General features: G+C 37.0%; 2 protein-coding genes across 2 annotated transcripts; both read left to right on the forward strand.

Annotated features, from left to right (window-relative positions):
* Positions 1–1571: 1571 nt before the first annotated feature.
* LOC141907197 (uncharacterized) lies at positions 1572–3848 on the forward strand. The gene is made up of 4 exons (XM_074796774.1): positions 1572–1661; positions 1800–2000; positions 2109–2298; positions 2388–3848. Exons 1-4 carry the CDS (start codon positions 1637–1639, stop codon positions 3463–3465), a joined length of 1494 nt encoding a protein of 497 aa, XP_074652875.1. The 5' UTR covers positions 1572–1636; the 3' UTR covers positions 3466–3848.
* Positions 3849–4251: 403 nt separating this feature from the next.
* LOC141907198 (uncharacterized) lies at positions 4252–9210 on the forward strand. Its single transcript, XM_074796775.1, has 17 exons — positions 4252–4324; positions 5011–5063; positions 5296–5413; positions 5545–5680; positions 5772–5908; positions 5980–6139; positions 6231–6302; positions 6403–6573; positions 7113–7181; positions 7260–7286; positions 7374–7430; positions 7512–7550; positions 7937–8005; positions 8084–8110; positions 8199–8252; positions 8867–8896; positions 8993–9210. Exons 2-17 carry the CDS (start codon positions 5011–5013, stop codon positions 9196–9198), a joined length of 1425 nt encoding a protein of 474 aa, XP_074652876.1. The 5' UTR covers positions 4252–4324; the 3' UTR covers positions 9199–9210.
* Positions 9211–19879: the final 10669 nt, after the last annotated feature.

A 19879-nucleotide genomic window follows, 5' to 3' on the forward strand; every position in this document is an offset into this window, starting at 1 on the left:
AACGACCAACAATGAAAAATTGATCGAAACTTCTATTTCACGCTAAATATAGTCGAAAAATGTGGATATCGATGATTGTTTAATGTTTGCTGTCTGCTTGGTCGTTCTTGTCTCAGTATGTTTCTGGTGAATTGCGAATATGGTTATATATTAGCAGTTGCGCGTTTCTGATATCGTCGTTCAAACAAGAACGACCAACAATGAGAAATTTATCGAAACTTCTATTTCACGCTAAATATAGTCGAAAAATGTGGATATTGATGATTGTTTAATGTTTTCTGCCTGCTTGGTCGTTCTTGTCTCAGTATGTTTCTGGTGAATTGCGAATATGGTTATATATTAGCAGTTGCGCGTTTCTCACGCCAACAATGAGAAATTGATCGAAACTTCTATTTCACGCTAAATATAGTCGAAAAATGTGGATATTGATGATTGTTTAATGTTTTCTGCCTGCTTGGTCGTTCTTGTCTCAGTATGTTTCTGGTGAATTGCGAATATGGTTATATATTAGCATTTGCGCGTTTCTGATATCGTCGTTCAAACAAGAACGACCAACAATGAGAAATTGATCGAAACTTCTATTTCACGCTAAATATAGTCGAAAAATGTGGATATTGATGATTGTTTAATGTTTTCTGCCTGCTTGGTCGTTCTTGTCTCAGTATGTTTCTGGTGAATTGCGAATATGGTTATATATTAGCAGTTGCGCGTTTCTGATATCGTCGTTCAAACAAGAACGGTGGACCAACAATGAGAAATTGATCGAAACTTCTATTTCACGCTAAATATAGTCGAAAAATGTGGATATCGATGATTGTTTAATGTTTTCTGCCTGCTTGGTCGTTCTTGTCTCAGTATGTTTCTGGTGAATTGCGAATATGGTTATATATTAGCATTTGCGCGTTTCTGATATCGTCGTTCAAACAAGAACGACCAACAATGAAAAATTGATCGAAACTTCTATTTCACGCTAAATATAGTCGAAAAATGTGGATATCGATGATTGTTTAATGTTTGCTGTCTGCTTGGTCGTTCTTGTCTCAGTATGTTTCTGGTGAATTGCGAATATGGTTATATATTAGCAGTTGCGCGTTTCTGATATCGTCGTTCAAACAAGAACGACCAACAATGAGAAATTTATCGAAACTTCTATTTCACGCTAAATATAGTCGAAAAATGTGGATATTGATGATTGTTTAATGTTTTCTGCCTGCTTGGTCGTTCTTGTCTCAGTATGTTTCTGGTGAATTGCGAATATGGTTATATATTAGCAGTTGCGCGTTTCTGATATCGTCGTTCAAACAAGAACGACCAACAATGAAAAATTGATCGAAACTTCTATTTCACGCTAAATATAGTCGAAAAATGTGGATATTGATGATTGTTTAATGTTTTCTGCCTGCTTGGTCGTTCTTGTCTCAGTATGTTTCTGGTGAATTGCGAATATGGTTATATATTAGCAGTTGCGCGTTTCTGATATCGTCGTTCAAATAAGAACGACCACTATAATTACTATAATAATCGTGGTGACGTACTTGCTTCGTATTTTGTTTTAAACTTCATCGAGTGTTTGAAGCGATGACGTTTGTGAAATACAATGATTTTGATTATAATCTAAAATCGTACGGTCCAGGCAATGCGCATGCGCATGCACAACACGGGTGCGTCAAGAGTAACATCTAACATCAGCTCTCTTTTATCATACTCGAAGCGACGATACGATCCAATTCTTTTCTTTCTATAAATTATATCAATTATATCAACTGAACGCATCTGCATCGTGATGGCTGAATGTCTAGGCGTGGATCTGGATGCAAGTAGCGATATTAGTGGAATAGAACCATTCGATGTAAGTGATGAAGACGATAGTGACAAAGAACAAGGCCGGCAGAAGAAAGTCGGCAGTGAAACCCCGATCCTCGGTACGCCCGTTGAAACAGATGGGCTCCGACTCAACAACCAGTACCCGGCCAACAAGCTTACTGGAGCTGCTGTAAAAGGTCGTAATTGTTTAAATTTATATACTGTCAAGGCATAGCTGTAGGACTTGGTATTAGCTGATCTGATGTCAATGATAAGTAAGAAACCTCTTTATTTACTTCGCACAGAGTCAGAGAGAATACGAGTGGGATTTGCGTATGTTCGTAAGTTTCCTCCCAGATGTATGGGTGTGATAAATGTAGCGGAAAATACACAGGCCCAAAAACAGATCTGTGGACTACATGATATTCCACCAACATGCCCCTATGGAAGTGGGGATCTGGTCGTTGAAATACACGGAAATGGCTATGGTTATTTGTAAGTATGGACAATAAATCCTCTTATCAACCAAAATTCTTATCTTACCTGTACTAAACTATCTTCTAATTGAATATCTTTCTTTTCAGCTTTTATACTCATGAATTTCAAGAATTTCTTCCCTCCTGCCCAATTATTGGCGAAATTGATACGATTAGACGCGTGGAAGCTCTGCGGTTAAAGTATGGTGGAGCATTGCCAATTGGGCCATGGCCAATGGAGGAAGTTAAAGAACATGCAAAATCGATTATACCATTGTTTATGGAAAAAAAAGCAATTGGACTTAAGCCCTCCCTAAATATTGGACTTCATTTCCTCGCATGGAAGTATGATTCGATTAGTTTCGAAGAACAGTGGAATATTCATGTCGACCAATTAAAAAAGCTCAAGCAGCAACAGGACATCGAAGAAAATGTATCTGTAAAACGTGTTGATGTTACGACAACTTTGTCCAGGCGTAAAAGTAATAGACGTCGTGTTGTTTCCGTTCTAAAAAGTGACGTTAGCGAAAAGAACCAGGACTCGTCATCAGTTATTGCGCCCGATACAGCTACAGTATTATGTAAAAAAGTAGACAGTGGATATGAATGTTCGGTGTGCGGCAGAATTTTTGGCAATAAATCAAATTTTAATCGTCATTCAAGAATACATTGCAAAGAACTGAAATTTTCATGCGAGATATGCGGTAAAAGCTTTACCGATAAGAGCAATTTGAACGTTCATGTTAAAAGACATGTGCCAAAAGGACAATATGCTTGCAATATTTGTGGATTAAGATTTATGTCTAGAGGCAACCTGACTGACCATAAAAAGCGTCACACTTCTGAAAAAGTTGTTATTGCTGATCGATGTATTTTGCCTTACTGCAAAAAGTATGGTGAAAAATTTAAAGATCTCCTTCAGCATGCTCGACAAATGCATAAACTAGATACGATATGTGCCTATAACGAAGCGGTTAAAAAAAGTATTGACAAAAAATTAGGTAGTTCGAGTACCACCACAAATTGCCATTGTCCGAACCATGATATCTGGATATACCGTTGGGTTGGCAGCAATCATAATTGTTATCTATGTGAGTGTCCTATGAAATTTACTCGCATATTCCACGAGGAGAAGAAAGCACATATTTGGACACGTACTTGTCGCTATTCTTCTCATTTGTTTTGAAAATCTTGGCTTTTAATCATAAGTAGCAGGGTCAATCGGTTATACTCATGGCCTGTAGTTACTTTCAAAGTTAGTTTTCTTTTTTGAAGTTTGATGCTTTTTAAAAGTTGTATTTTATTATATTGTGTCTGTGTACTATCATATCAACTGTAATAACTACAGGATTATTATCCATATAGATATCAAATGATAGAATTTATTTGTTATAATAACTTAATGATGATTTTTAGAAGGGTGATGCTGTTTAAAAGTTGTTTTTTATTATATGTACTATTGACTGTAATAACTACGTACAGACTTATGATCCATAAATATCTTAAATAATAGAATTAATTAGGCCTGTAAAAACTTTGCGAGGATTAATTGCAATTGTATTATTATGATCTAAGTTGCACAGCATTTCATTATATTTTTTCTCTGCAAAAGGTTATTTCAATAAAAACTGTTTTTAAATGTACAGGAAACTGAATTTAATTTTTTTAGTTTTGGAATGTGGCAGGTAGATGAAATCTAGTGAATGACTATCCTTATCAGCCAAACTTCGTGTACTGTTAAATGTTGGTTGTTGACTGGGTTGAATTTTTTTCTCGGGATCATTTTGGTTTACATTATCGTAAAAAGAAATATAACTCATGTACCGGTAGAGCGAGTTTCAAATCAGAAGTTGACTCGTGAAAATGTTTCGATCCATCATGCATTTAATGCGTGCAACATTGCGATTCATCCATCATCCAAACTACCGGTACCAGTACCACCCGGCATTGCACACCGCAGCAGCCGTGCGACTGATAAGAGTTCAACTCACGACATAAGATCTCTCAGATCCTATTTCTTCCAGTTCAAAAAAAAAATCTTAAAGGTAAGAATTAAGTTGGTCACGTTGCCTTTAAACAGCTAGCCTAAACGACTCATTTCGTAACTACTGGGCAAAAATAGGGGATTCGAGAGCCTAAGTCTGGAGGAGCGAGAGAGAACAGGTCCTATTCATCTGCTCATTGACTCTCACTGAAAAGGCTTGTTGCTATAAGTGTGGCGGGCTTGGTGTATGGCATTGTGTATTGTCTGTTAACTCCTACAATGATGAATAGACGCATTGTTAGTACCTCAGGCTCAGACTCAGTGAGGAATGAGTATTGAATTATTAAGTCAGTAGGCCTACTAAAAAGCAAACTAATCCAGGGGCGGTGGAAGCAATTTTTTATTGCTGCAGCCAAATGCCGATTTTGGACAGATTCTAAATATTGCCACAGCGAATTTACTTAATTTCTTCAAAAACTTGGTATTAAAAATAAAACGTCATCAGTAAATTATTGTCGCTGCAGTCGCTGCACTTCCAACGCCACTGTAATCAATTTATCTACCTTTATTATGCATCACTTTGTTTAGGGTTTAGCTTCGAAAGGGTGAAATGATCAAATATCCACTACCATTTTTGATCTACCAATTGGCCATTTTGAAGTAGGACTAGACTATAGGCCTAGCAGCCACATCATTTTTCATTGAGTGAATGAAAAGATGTCAACAATTATTCTTTTTTATTTTTAGATGGACAAAGAATTTGAAAATACCCATTGGCCATTATTAAACACCAAGGAAAGGTAAGCATGCACTTGGGCAGGTCTCTACTATCAAACCATTCAGACCTAGTTCTTATAATTAACTGATACATGCACTATCATTACGTTGTTGACTTAGCCTAATGTCGTTCCAAGATCAGAGATAACTTATGACAACCTCTCTGATGAACTTTGGCGAGTTTGACTATGAAAGATCTTTTAAGCTACTTACATTTAACAGTCGTTAACTGCTTTAGTTTCAATTTGAATTCAGACAGTCTACTTTGGTGTCCTATTATGAGAAAGGGATGACTCATTGTGGAAATGAATTTACCAAAGGAATGGTACGAGAAGCCAGTGTTGCTACAGGCATGCCAGAGAAATCAGTTAAGGTAGGCCTATATAACTTTTTCTTATGATCTAGGGCCTACGGTGTTTTCTCCAGACTTTGTGATGAAGCACTTTTACTAAAATGATAAATTGATAAACTGTATTTTAAAAGTTTTAGTTTATTCTGTTTAAGAAATGGATAGAGAACCACAAGGTACAATGTCGAAAGAAAGCTGGGATTTACAACTATGAAAATCTGAGTAAGAAGCAGCGCATTCGATCATGCAGACCGTACGATGTTTATCTCTCTGATAAAAAAAAAGGAAAATGTAAGCTAGATACATGTTGATTTTAGTCAACCTCTATGTAGTTGCTGAGCCTGTTTAAAGTGAGGTGTGTGTAATTTGTATATCATTTTAGGCCAGGGAAATTGGAATGACCAAACAGAGGAAGCAATGGCTTCATACGCACAGAGGGCTGCAAGCCACAGCCAGCCTATCGGCCCAGAAAATAAAGAAAATAACATTGAATTTCTGGTGCATGAACTAGAAAAAAAGGTAGGCCGTTTCATTTAACCATTAATGTTTATGTTATTTGCAGTCATCTAAATAACATAATTATACTTCAGGTAAATAAATTTACTTCGACAACAGAAAAGTTGGATGTTGTGGCTATTGCTATTACTAAGGATGGGAATAGAATGTTTATATGTGGATCACCAATTCCAACAAAGTGGTTTGAAAAACAGAGAGAGGTTCAGCAAAGTCTGAAGTCACTTTATCAGCCAGGTAAAGATAATTCAAACATACACACTTTCACTATCATTAACTAAGATAATTCAGGCAGTCTCAGTTTCTATACGTTTGTTGCTACATTCAGATGATGACAATCAATTAGAAGATGTCAACGTACTGCGATCGAAAGTCACAGATATGTTCAATCGTAAATACAGTAAGCATATATTTTAGCTACTTGATTTGATTATACATTCAAATAGTCGAAAAATTCAGCATTTGACAATCGTAATCATTTCATATGCGCCATTATATAGCTTCAGCAATAAAGGGTATCTCCGGGACGAGATGCAGCTACAAAGCGGTTGATGCTGGTCAAGTCAGGGCATTTAATTTGCCAACTGGAATAATTTTGAAAAGACCATCATCTTATGCAAAAAACTCGCTGAAAGCACTTTTGAAAAAGGAAGATAAAATATACTTCGAAGGTACACTGTTTCAACTTACCGGTAATAGATATTTAACACACTAAGTTAGACACACTATTACATAATATATCAACATTTATCTTGATGTTGATATATTGAATGTCATTATTAGGCCACACAAAGAAATACCGTAGTTTCTCAGGTTTTTTCTGGAAAGTGACGCTGGTGAGCAAATTATATTTTCATAGCTCCTTTGAAAAAGAGTTGAAATAAATAGCTCGAAACCAGAGACTTATATAAGAGATGCGGGAAGTAAGTAAATAACAAATACAGCGGTGCGGGCGAGCAGGATTTAATTTTTATAATAAAAAAAGACGATTCAGATTGATGGTTTGCCAATGCGGGTTAGCGCATTTGAATTTTCGATTTTAATTTAATTAATTTCGATTTTTACTTTTTTTATGATGCGGGTGGCATTTGACCTTGAAGAACTAGGGTATTTCTTTGTGTGGGCTTAATGAATTGAAATACAATGTACTGGTACTGGTATATGTCTTAATGGAATATGGAAGGATAACATCAGAATTATTTCTTATTAGTTGATACTATGAGCCACGAAGAAGCAGCGTCACCAACTGAAGAACTTCAGTTTCCAGAAGCCACTGAAGGTACAACTAAGTCTTTTTGTCTTATAAACTTACAAGCTATGGTAATATTGGGGTAAATTATCTTGTTTCTCATTGTAGATTCAGATGCTACAGAGATCATCAGAGGTACGTATTCTTATGTTATTCTTACGTTTAAGCAAAAAAGATATTGTTGTATCGCTAGGCTGAATTATTCTTTCTTTTTTTCATCAGAACCTAATATGGCAAAAAGAAAAGCCGAAGTCCTCACAAAGAAAACAGGGAAATCAGGTACGTTTTTAACACTAAGCTATGCAGTCTTTGATGAAAATATAATTGCACAAAATCAATTAAAAAATTGTTCTCTTTCAGTAATCAAAACTGGCATCAAGAAAAGGAAAATAAATAATGGTAGGGTATGCACGTTTAAAGAAATATTTCAAAGCAGCCAGATCAGCATTATTGTGTTTTATAAGGTAAAAAATTGATACCTTGTTTGTCCTCGGCAATAAATTTTCTAATCAGTTTATTTCTGTAACTGCCAGGTCTGTTATTGTTAGCTTGATCATGGTTTCAAAAAAAGTAAATAAACAGAGTAGATACATGGCCACCTGCGTCAATTTTTAAGCTCAGAAATAAGAAACATGGTATCAATTCTTTTTTCCTTATATCACAAATACAATATGCTTTTTTCCAAGTAATGCATTGGTCTGTTATTTCAAAATCAATTGATATGTTTTAATGGAAATGAAATGGAAATGAAACTGATGGATAATATTAGAATTATTTCTTATTAGTTGATACTATGAGCCACGGAGAAGCAGCGTCACCAACTGAAGAACTTCTGTTTCCAGAAGCCACTGAAGGTACAACTAAGTCTTTTTGTCTTATAAACTTACAAGCTATGGTAATATTGGGGTAAATTATCTTGTTTCTCATTGTAGATTCAGATAGTGCAGAGATCATCAGAGGTACGTATTGTTCTTTATATTTAGAAAATAAATAAAATGAGATATTATTGAATAGCTAGGCTGAATTATCCTTTCTTTTTTTCAACAGAACCTATGACAAAAAGAAAAACCGAAGTTGTCACAAAGAAAAAGGAGAAATCAGGTATGCAGCCTTCAATTCAGTTAATACCAATCGAATACAGCATAACCTTTCTAGTGAACACTTCGCTTCCTAAGAAATTGTTCACTATAGAGAGGTGTTCACTAATTGGAGGTAGCACATATTTTTCCGCAAAACCCAGGTTTTAGAAACCCTTCTTGAAGAACACTCCACATTGAAACCCCCTGTCACGTAAAACTCTGCATTTTTTGCTAGTCTAGACAGTGAACCCGCGTTCAATGCAGAGTTCAGGCGCCACAATTGACCTTGAACTTGCACTAAAGATGTTGTTCCTTACTACCGAAACTGTGTTAAGTGTAGACGCTGCTCACCGTGAACGCGGGTTTTCATTGAACCCAGGTACGTTGAAACCTGGGTACAACACGCTAGTGAGGACAAGGTTATTTTGGGATGGGACCACTGTTCACTATAAATACTCATTTGGTAAAGTTCACTAAATGGTGGTTCTGTTTAATTGAAAATGAGTAGGGAAAATTTGGTTCCCGGGTAAAAGTGTTCTCTAAGGGAGGCGTTCACTAAATAGAGGAGTTCACTAAGGGAGGTGTTCACTGTAGTTTCGTTTAAAAAAAAAATGATTGAGTTTTTTTTCATTTTAGCAAATAAATCCAGAAAGAAACCAAATGATGGTATGTATTTATGCAGAAACAGCATCTTAAAGCGCAAAATTTCAATTGTAATATGTAGCCTGTGGTAGTATATTTGATATCAATCTTTAATTCCAGACATATTCTTGGTGGAAAAAATTGTTGGTCATCAATCGAAAGGAGGTCAACAATATTACAAAATTAAGTGGTTGGACTTCTCTTCAAAACACAACACATGGGAGCCGATTGAAAACCTGACATCCGTTATGGATATGGTGATCTCGTATGATAAAAAGATACAAAGTATTGTAGAAAAACATCAACCAATTGAATTGAAAGAATAAAAGAATTTATTATAGTACAAGAAACCAATTCATTTACATTTTTCATTCATTGAGATCGGAGTAGAGCTGTTGAGGAAACTTCACTTGCTTTGGTGAATTTAACAATTAAATTATAGTTTAGTCTACATCAGTCTTTCTGGAAAAGAAAATATTAGAAATGCTGAAATCAATACATATATTGTGATTGGAACAGAGCCCAAATGGATTACTGAACGAAATGGAATACTGAGCAAATCCCCAAGTTCCTTGAGTGCCATAATTCAGGTACCGGTAATTTGTTGGGGGCTATTACAACTTGCCTGTTATTTGATTGTATGAATCGCACATAGGTTATCGCACATAGGTTATGTGAGAAACTTGATATCGAAGGGTCCATTCATCTTGTTGATTCTGTCCAAATGAAATCGAATATAAATGTAATTACAAATGTGATACTCATGTATAAAAGACGATTTTTAAGTTTAACACATCTACTCTATTTAGTCGTATTACAAAATCTTTACAATGCAATCAAATATCAACTAGGGGTTAGGGGACGCAATCGATGAGCATGCCCCCATTTGGATCCGAGCAGCCTGCAGACGGTCTCTGTGGCAGTACCCAAGAAGTTTTTATTGTGATCGAAACTAGGGGTCCAGGGACACCATGCCCACTTGGGAAGTGGTTTCAAATGCTCAACAATCTAACAATTTCAATATTCAACGCCCTCTGGTGACCATATACAAAAACCAATGACCTTCAACCCAATACAATCATAAAACATGTCAGCAGCTACGATTTTGTAATTGATTGTGATAACAAAAAATGCCACGTTACTAATTTAATATGGAAATACTAAGTTAATCTACTATTCAACGCCCCCTGGTGACCATATTCAAAACCCAATAACCTTGTAACTCACCATATTCATAGAACATGTCATGAACTACAACTTCGCAATTGATCATGGTAACAAAATATGCCTAGGTACCAATATAATAAGGAAATACCAGGTTATTCTACTATTCAACGCCCCCTGGTGACTATGTAGAATTACTGATTTCCTTAAAACTCACCACAATCATAGATGATGTCATGAGCTACAACTTTGCAATTGATTGCGGTAACAAAATATGTATTGGTACAAATATAATATAGAAATACTAAGATATTGTATTATTCAACGCCCCCTGGTGGCCATATACAAAAAACAATGAACTTGAAACTCACCCCAATCATAGAACACATTATACTCTAAAACTTTCTAATTCATTGTTGTAACAAAATATGCTTAGGTACCAATATAATGTCGAAAAACTTTTTCCCACCTACGAATGAGTACTAATGACACCAAGATGGCTGCCAATTGCGTCATAATTGGCGGATCAAAAATACCTATCTCGGGTATAAAACATCCCTTTACAAAGAATACCCATCACAAATTGCAATGAGAAATGGCAAACCAGTAGGAAGCTACAGGACCTAGAATTCTGGCCAAAATTGACATTTTTGGGCACTAAAAAGGTCATAGGACGGCCATCTTGAGTCAGATGGACCCAATTTTTCTTATGCTGATGGGCCCTTGGTAGATTCAAATATATTCGAAAGATCAAGGTAATTGATCATATCGTCTTCAAAATTTCCCTCGTAAACTTCGAAAATGTGTAAAAAGTGCTGATTTTGGCAAACAACAATGGCTGCCAGTCGGCCATGTTGATTCTGATAGGGCCAGTTTTTGGGCTGAAGATGTGTCTAGGGTAGATACATGTATAAACCAAATATCAAGACATTACCTTGAAGCGTCTTCAAAACTTCCCAAAATAACTGGATTCCGTCTACGGACAGACGAACAGATGGACGGACGAAAAGTGAACGCAATAGCCCGCTGGGACTTAAGTCCCAAGTGGGCTAAAAAAGTTTCATTTTTAAGTCATAAAAATTCACCCTATGTGGAAAATATGTTCGTCAGTCATGGTGACAATGTTCAAATTCAAGAAATCTCACAAAATGGAGGATTTTCTCTCCTATTCAACTGGACTAAAGGAGTCTTTTTGCCAATCCATCTAATTGGTGCAGAACTGGAATAATATTGGATTTCGGTTGTTGTCCACGATTTTTGGGAATCTGTTAAGACCTAAATGAGGTACGTTCCCCAAAAAGTAAGCGAGATATCCCAACATAGTACGGAAGCCCTGAGACGAATCTTTATGTCGCGTAATTTCATAATGTCGTGCATGGCCAAATAAACTCGAAATCTCATTAACTTGGGAAGTTATGAACTGGGGAACTCGTGAACCCAAGATGTCGTCTCAGGGCTTCCATACAACAGAGAAACAGGCGTGAAGCTAACACTAACAGGGGTCATTCATTTATTACACGCTAGAGCCAGGAGGGGGGAAGGGATAAGTGCAATAGCGTACTGTAATGCTTAATGTAGATGCAAAAATGGCCGATTTTGCATACTGAGGGGAGGGGGGTTGAAAAATTCAAATACTATGCGTACTGTACGTAATAAATGAATGATCCCCGAAGTAGGCCTGCTAATAATGTCAAGCATGAGGCGTGGAAAACCCAAACTACTACGTCTATTTCAACTTGACTTGAGAGCACATCAGGTGGCCTAGCTCGCTCATTTTTGGTAGTACATACCTGGTCTTATTAGACCAGAAAGCACTGGCAGTGGATCTAAAACATCATTTTTTAATCCATTTGAAACTGTATTAAAAGATATCCAAAACGTCTGCATTGAAAGGGGATTAGGCCGCCTAAAGCCGGGTGCACACCTTTGCGATCATCGCGACATCGTATCATCGCATGCGATGTAGCGATGACACGATGAAAATCGTATCATCGCCGCATACCTTTGCTATTTTTATGAGGGCCTCGAGTTGGATTCAATCACGTGACTGAGCCGCTGATTTTGAACATCATATGACTGCTTCATCCTTAATTCTGATTGGTTACTAAAAATTTTTATCCGGAACATCGGCAGCGTAGCCCGCAGACCTTTCTTATCTCACGGAAAAATCGCATACGAAAATAAGAAACATGTTTGATTTGTTGCGATGTAATCGGCTCCGGATGCCACCGCATACCTTTACAATGATGCGATAAAACCATGCGATGAAGCGATCATACGATCAATCGCAAAGGTGTGTGCCGGGCTTAAATAAAGAAATTTGACTCAATAATTTGAAAGTTTAACAATAGGTTTCCATGCCTACACACCAAACTTCAGTTGAGTTGGTAGGCATGGAAACATATTCAGATATTGATAAACATTTAAATCATAATCATGGAGTCTCTTTTCTCTCATGAACCTCTTTCAATGCAGACTTTTTGGATGTCCTTTAAAGCAGTTTAAAATTGATTAAAACACGATGTTTTAGGTCAGCTGCCATTGCTTTCCGGTCGTAGTGAGACTTTTATCAGGACAGGTATACGTGTACCACCATAACTGACTGAGTAGGCCACCCGGTATGCTTCTCACGAAATGTCACAAGTCAGGTTGAAATTGAAAATGAAATAGACATTAGGCCACCTTACTTACCAGTGTACACGGGGATTGGATGCAGATTGTCGTCTTGATCGAATTCAGGCCTAAAATCCTTGTAAAACGCGATTGTTATGCCAGCCGGAGGAGTTTTGTATGGCCCAAATAGGCTTCGTCCTTGAGAAGATGGATCTGTCGATAACAACCGACAGTCATGCCGAACTAAGTACCAAAATATAAATTTGCGACCAACGCGCGCGCCCTTCTGGCAATGAGTATCTAAGAAGGGTTACCATAATATAGTATACTATAACACGAGGCGATAGACTATCAAATGAAGGTTTACCCTTCTTTGATAAAGTATCGACGAAGGGGATGTGTATCGGGTGACATATCTCACTCATCACTCGCAATAAACAATGCGGCGATTGTAACGATTAGACTTACAATTTCAAATATTATTCGACAAACCATAGGAATCCATCTCACAGTGCCAAATGAGCGTACTCTACATATTTCCCTAGCTAAACATGAAACGAACATTTCAAACAACGGGAAACGTGGATTTTATTGTTTTCCAGTGCGGCGTTTTTCGAAAACTTACAGAAACTTCGAACGAACATTTATTTCGATTTTAGTATCATCAACTGCAATTAATTTGGCCGTCATCGAAACTGCGTTGGATGTTTCGACACCAGCATTCGGACATGGAATTCATTCACCGACAAAATTTTCATTTGAATTTTAAAAATTGAACGCTTAGTTTCAAGTGTACGTACGCATTACTTTGAATGTTTTTAATGCAGCCTACGTTACCATGAATTTATCAGTATTATAGGTGTGTGGGTTCGGAATTCGCTTCCTAAATCACTCGAATTACGAGATAATTAATACGCGTATTCAAATTCATTGACTATGGGAATAACGATTAACCATAAGATAATCGCACAGTTTAACCTCAATTATGATAATCTATATATCAATAAATTAGTTTCATAGAATTATAATTTTTACATCAATACGTGTATATTAACCATTGTTGCTGGTTAGTTTAATTAATAAGTAGACTGATTATTTTACATGAATGAAATCCATGAGATATGATTAATCACCTGCCAGCTAGCGGGACCCGAACTGTTAGGGGTGAAGCTTTAGAACGTGGGAATTTTAATTTCGTACCTGTATTAGTACGAACAATGATTAAGGACCTTGAAATTCGATATGCGTAGCAAATATAGCAAATTATTCTAATAAGCCGATATAAAGGTAACGTAAATGAGACATTTCACACATCACGATTCGAATTTCTAAGAGCACACGTAGGCCAACAAATCGGCTAATCTCTGTCTGACAGGTTAAAGCTAATCCGTTATAGTGCAGCAGCTGATATTGGCCGAATCCGTGAATTTTGGTGAAAGTTTTGCAATTTTCAGTTACAACAAGTGGAAAATCAAAGATAGAGAAAATCGATAATCCAATGTGGTAATTTTCGATTTATTTATTTATCGATAAATCATTTGCAGATATTCTGTAGAAACTTGGCTAAGATGGTGAACTTAAACTTAGATTACTACAGTGGTGATGTTAAGTGGGCTGACCTGTCATGGCAGCAATAAATCGTTAAAAAAAACGTTTGCTTTCTCGAACTCGCCAAAACAAACTTGATAGCGAGAAATCAAATATAAACGCGAAAAAACAAGATTTAACTCGAGAAAACAAAAATCAGGCGACGAAACAAAATAATTTGTCGAGGAAGCAAAATAATTTGTTTTCTCGCGCAAAATATTTGTTTTCTCACGTTAATGTGTTTGCTCGCCCCGCCAAAACAAGAATTAACGCGAGAAAACAAATATTTTACACGAGAAAACAAAATAATTTGTTTTCTGTATTGAAGAATTTCCTCGATACATCTAATGGACAGCGTTGCGGTTGACTTGTACGATTAGCCATGGCATCCATTGTGAATCATTAGTAGATGGCAGCACCTTAAAATTAGATTAATAAACTAACCCATAAATACTCGATATCTGCTCTTCAAACTCTACAAGCCATCATATCCCCGTGGAAGCATGGAATACCGAAGCCACCAGTCTTCTTCGATTTTCGATCAATCAATGTTAGTTTTTTCCAAAGAATGCAAAAGGATATAGACTTTTTAAACTTTCCCGGAATATACAAATCGTAAAAAAGTGACCTGGCACGGGTTTTTGTCGTATAAGCACAGACTATGTTAGAGGGGTCTGAATCAACTGCCCTGGGAATCAGCCATGTAAATAAACAACAGATAGAAATCAGGGCTACACTAAGCGGAGAAAAAGAATAGCTATTAGGACTTCTAAAAATGAAATTTGACTACGAAATAAAAAAAACTTTAAATCACTAAGTAAAATGGTAGAAATTAATCTCATGACAGCATCCTCATAAAAAAAGAACACTGAGAGGGCACCTTAAGTGCCTACCTCACGAGTACACTTAGTTTCAAAGCAAGAGGCTATCTTGTCATAGGCTTTTACAGGCCTTCAATTGACGGTAAATGATGATATGATATTATATGATACGATATGTTCGAATGGGCGCAGATTTTTCAAAACCGTTCCGAATTCAAAGGAATCCCTACAATAGGTTACGGTAGACTCCGTTTATTCCAAATTCGATTGCCTCGTGATGAGAACTTTCCCTGCTCCGATTGCCCCGGAATACATATATGCGTACCTCTGGGAGAATTAATTGTTCTCGATAGATACGAGGCAAGTGGAGTCTGGCTGTATTTGTATTTCTTCAAGGTCCCGTGAATTTGGTGCCACGTGTTGCATAGTAATTGCGATTTGTTCTCTTTGCTTTTTGGAACGAACGATAATAGAAATAGGACGATATTCTTATGAAAGAGTTATTTTTATGTGCATAATAAATGAATAAACGCTTAGCATATTAATTGATAGTGAGACTTAAACTGATTTATCTTCTTATATACCGCAATATCAACAACGTTACCTTTGCAATTTCTAACAAATATCATTCCCTGATTTAAACAATTTTATGAAAATTAGGGCAAATACTTTCATTTATAATAATAATAATAAATTTATTTCCACAATAAAATTACAACATGTCATAAAGAGATATACAAATATGAAATGTTTTAATATAAAGTGGAGGAGATAACTAATCTTATTTAAAAGATAAGATTCAAGATGTGAATTACAAGGTAAGACTGACTGTGCAGAACACTCCACACTGCGGGCGTGTCTTCAAAAGCTACTACTACAGTAGTTGCTTATATCCTGAACTAGTTGGTGTATCTACCGTTAGGATCGGATCCAGGAAGAAAGACACACATAATCAGTTGAAATGCAAAGGATTTTTATGGAATATGTTAAGATGAACACGGGGATGACTCAATTCAAAATGACTTTTAGTTAATCTACTGGGGATAAGGTTAATACCATTCTATACAACACAGCCCAGAATATCAGTTATTACCTATGGTAGGGGGTCTGATTGCACACAGCAAATTATTAGAAAGATTTGAAATAATTCAGAAAGTTATTTCTCAAAAACAACTTTACCTTCCTTGTATATGTCCGGCAGTGCATACAAATTACCCGTTTCCAGTATTTCGAAGTAACCAAAATGTCTATGTAAGGCCACCAACGGAAGAGCATTGAAATGTTAACCAACGAGACTATTTTTACGTGGTGAAATTGTGATATGTGGCATGAAATGTTTTATGTCTGCTAATATTTTGTCAACTGCGTTGATAAGTTCTTTTCCGTACTTGTCCACTATCGTTGGTGAATACATAGTAGCATTTTCCCCTATTTCACATTAGCTTTCACCTAACATACACCTTTAGTAGTGCTGATTTAAAGCGACCCTCTTGTCAACGCGAATTTTAACCCCTTTCATTGCGTGTTTTCTCGTCACCTCCAAGCATAAGTGATTGTGCGAACGCGCACACGTGCGGGGATTCAATACCGACTTGACCCACCACCCCGGCCGGCTGGCTGGCAGACGATGAAGCACGTAAAGCATAATCAGGTCATCATCCACTCTGTAATTCTGGTAGAAGTCAACGAAGAAGAAAGCCTTTGTGAAACGTATAATTTGGATAAGGATGTATGGAGTTTGTACTCAGATAATGCAGAATCTGCGCGTACGTTTTATGATCGGGTAGTTGCGGTATGATAATTTCGTCAGTATCGACCACAGGGGTTTGGCGATGGGCTTGAATTTTATTTCCGGGTTGTTGATAATCTCGCGAGAATGGCGCTAAATATGAACTGCGAATAAATTCAAAATATCATGGAAATACCTTGTGTTTATATTGTTTATTTATCCGCTTTAAGGTTCAGATAAACAATTGGTCGTTAAGGATCATCATCAGACGGTCGTGACGCTCTATATAAAATCACAAGGGATGAAACGCCTTCAGCCAGAAAGTTGGGACAGTCACGTGACATTCTGATGGTGTCATCACATTTAAAACTTTAACACGAAAAGTTACCATATTCACAGACCGATATCAATTGTCAGATTATGATTCATATGAAATTAATAACTTATAAAGAATAAATTATGATCAAATATATAATTCATAGACAAAAAATGCATTTGAATGCAAATATTTTTCGTATCATAGTTTCCATCTTAGATGCTTCAGGTTTGCATTCAGTCAAATAAGAAGCGTTAAGTCACGTGACTGTCCCAACTTTCTGGCTGGCACGAATTGAACTGCGTTTCATCCCTTGTGATTTTATATACTAAAGCGTGACGACCGTCTGGTGATGATCCTAAACGACCAATTGTTTATCGGAACTTTATAGCGGATAAATAAACAATATAAACACAAGGTATTTCCATGATATTTTGAATTTATTCGCAGTTCATATTTAGCGCCATTCTCGCGAGATTATCAACAACTCGGAAATAAAATACAAGCCCATCGCCAAACCCCTGCGGTATCGACGACTACGATGTGTTCGTATTTGTACATGTTCCTCATGTGACAGAGCTTTTTCTCACGAACACAGGTCATAGAGCTTTCCCTTAAAAATGCTCTTAGCCTGCCCTGTCGAATCAACTACAAATCGCATGAGCTCCTGAAGGCGAATCTGCATACAAGGCGAAGGAGGTTCGCACGAAGCGACCGCGACCGCAGTGGATCCTCTCCGACGAGTACCGGAGTTACGATCCTCAGTACCTGAGTTGATCCTCACAGCTTCCACCGTCCGACGACGCCTACTCTAAATAAACATAACATCAGATCGAAATTAAATAAGATCGAGTTTATTTACGACAGCAGGCAGAAATCAAACCATGTCGTTTGATTTCCTATACCAGAGTGGAGACTATAGACCACACTATAAAGAGGGCGCACTAAATGGAGGCGCCACTATACAGCTAATAAAGAGTCCAATAATCACTCTCTCACACTCAAAAAACATTAATTCAAGCAAGCCGTCACCCAGTGGCGTCCCCATGCTGCGATAGTTGACGTAGTCTAACTCCCGATGATATTTTAAAACTTTATCCGCCTTGGCGCCGATAGTGTTGTTGTATATGCTGACGCTTTTCACCCCTAAAATACGTATTAGCTCCATCCACTCTATCAATCTGTACGGATTCAAATCGCCGTAACGGTAGCTAACGCAGGCAGAGAAGTCCCGCCTTTTCAAAGGCTTCTCCGCGACTTGTACAGGTAAGAATGTGGTTGGCATTTCAAGTGGCTCGGAAATGACCGACACGAAACTTGTAACAAGTCAGTCCGGCAGAGGACAATTTATCGTATAACTTCTATAAAGCATACCGTAACGGTAACTACCAAAACCGATTGATTTCTGTTCGCCGTTAACTAATAAGTGATGATTTGATGACATTTTATTCGAATACCACAGCAATCAGTAAAACCGGTATATCTCAATGAGGACCGATGCTACGCCGGACAATCGCACAATCGTTCGAACCATCAACTCTGGTCGGTCGTCGAGGAAGGCTGCGTGGACACGGAGGCCGAATGTGCCGTTGATTATCTGCCAGTCATTGATGTAAAGCAGCTTAAACTCGGTTGAAGTTGACAGTTCCCATCGCACAGGGCCGTTTATATAATTCTTTTTAGGTAGTGACATATCAAGGTGTATGACGTCAGCCGTTGTTTTCCGATCAAGGATGCGGGAGTCACTCTCTTGAATACTACCTACATCAACCCCTTTTCTCTTTTTCAATGTGATATAATTCCCCTGGGCGCTGGTTATTGCGACAGCGCCACGGCGCTGGAGCATATTAAGTTGATCGAACCACCTGGTGTCTTCCAATACCACCACCTAGTGGGCTCAAATTCAAGTTCAAATATACTTTATTGATACTCATTAAATATACTTAATTATTACTTTATTCAATTACTTTATTGTTCCCAGTACTGCAAATACATCGGATTTCCGCAATTAAGTAGACAGAACACAAATAAAATTAAGAATCTTTTAGTATTCAGAAAACAACGTATATACATGTTATTTTTCAACTTTAATTAGCAATGAGATAATTTTTTGCGACACTCACGGATGATGCGCATTCCCTTTCAGGAAGGCTGATCGGCTCTTCCCTGAAAAATTAATTGCTGAATCGATGTCCCGCTAATGATGAATACTATTTTTAGATCCCCTGATTTCAAAATTCAAAAATATAGATTTATATGAACCTTAGGGGTACCCATGTAATTAACAAATTATTCGAAAGCAAAGATCTTGCATTTGAGTTAATTCATTTTAAGGAGTTTCTTTATTTCAAGCCCCGGATTGATTGTCTAAATCTCTTTGCTCTTCTCGTGACTTGTATTCAATTAAATTTTCTATTCTCATTCTACAATTTGTACGTGAATACTATCAACGGTAGCATTTGTTTCTTTTCATTTCGTTTTTCATAATGATTTTGTAATATTTAAATCTTCATCTTATCGCGACGGGTGCTTCCGCTTTTAAACTGTTCGTTTATTACTTCCGATTTTTTAATCTTCATTAATTTATTCAATTCTTTATGACTTCTCTCTCCAAAATCGGAATAATTGTATCCTTAGACGCTTTTGATCTTGATTTTTAATGACTTTGCAAAACCACCTGTCGCAGTATATTTCCTTTTAGAAATATACCTTGTTTTAACAATGTTCCGTTCATTTCCTGTTCATTTGTCCCGTAGTCAAATTTCAGTTTATTACGT

This window comes from Tubulanus polymorphus, chromosome 6, assembly GCF_964204645.1.
Source record: "Tubulanus polymorphus chromosome 6, tnTubPoly1.2, whole genome shotgun sequence".
Lineage (NCBI taxonomy): Eukaryota > Metazoa > Nemertea > Palaeonemertea > Tubulaniformes > Tubulanidae > Tubulanus > Tubulanus polymorphus.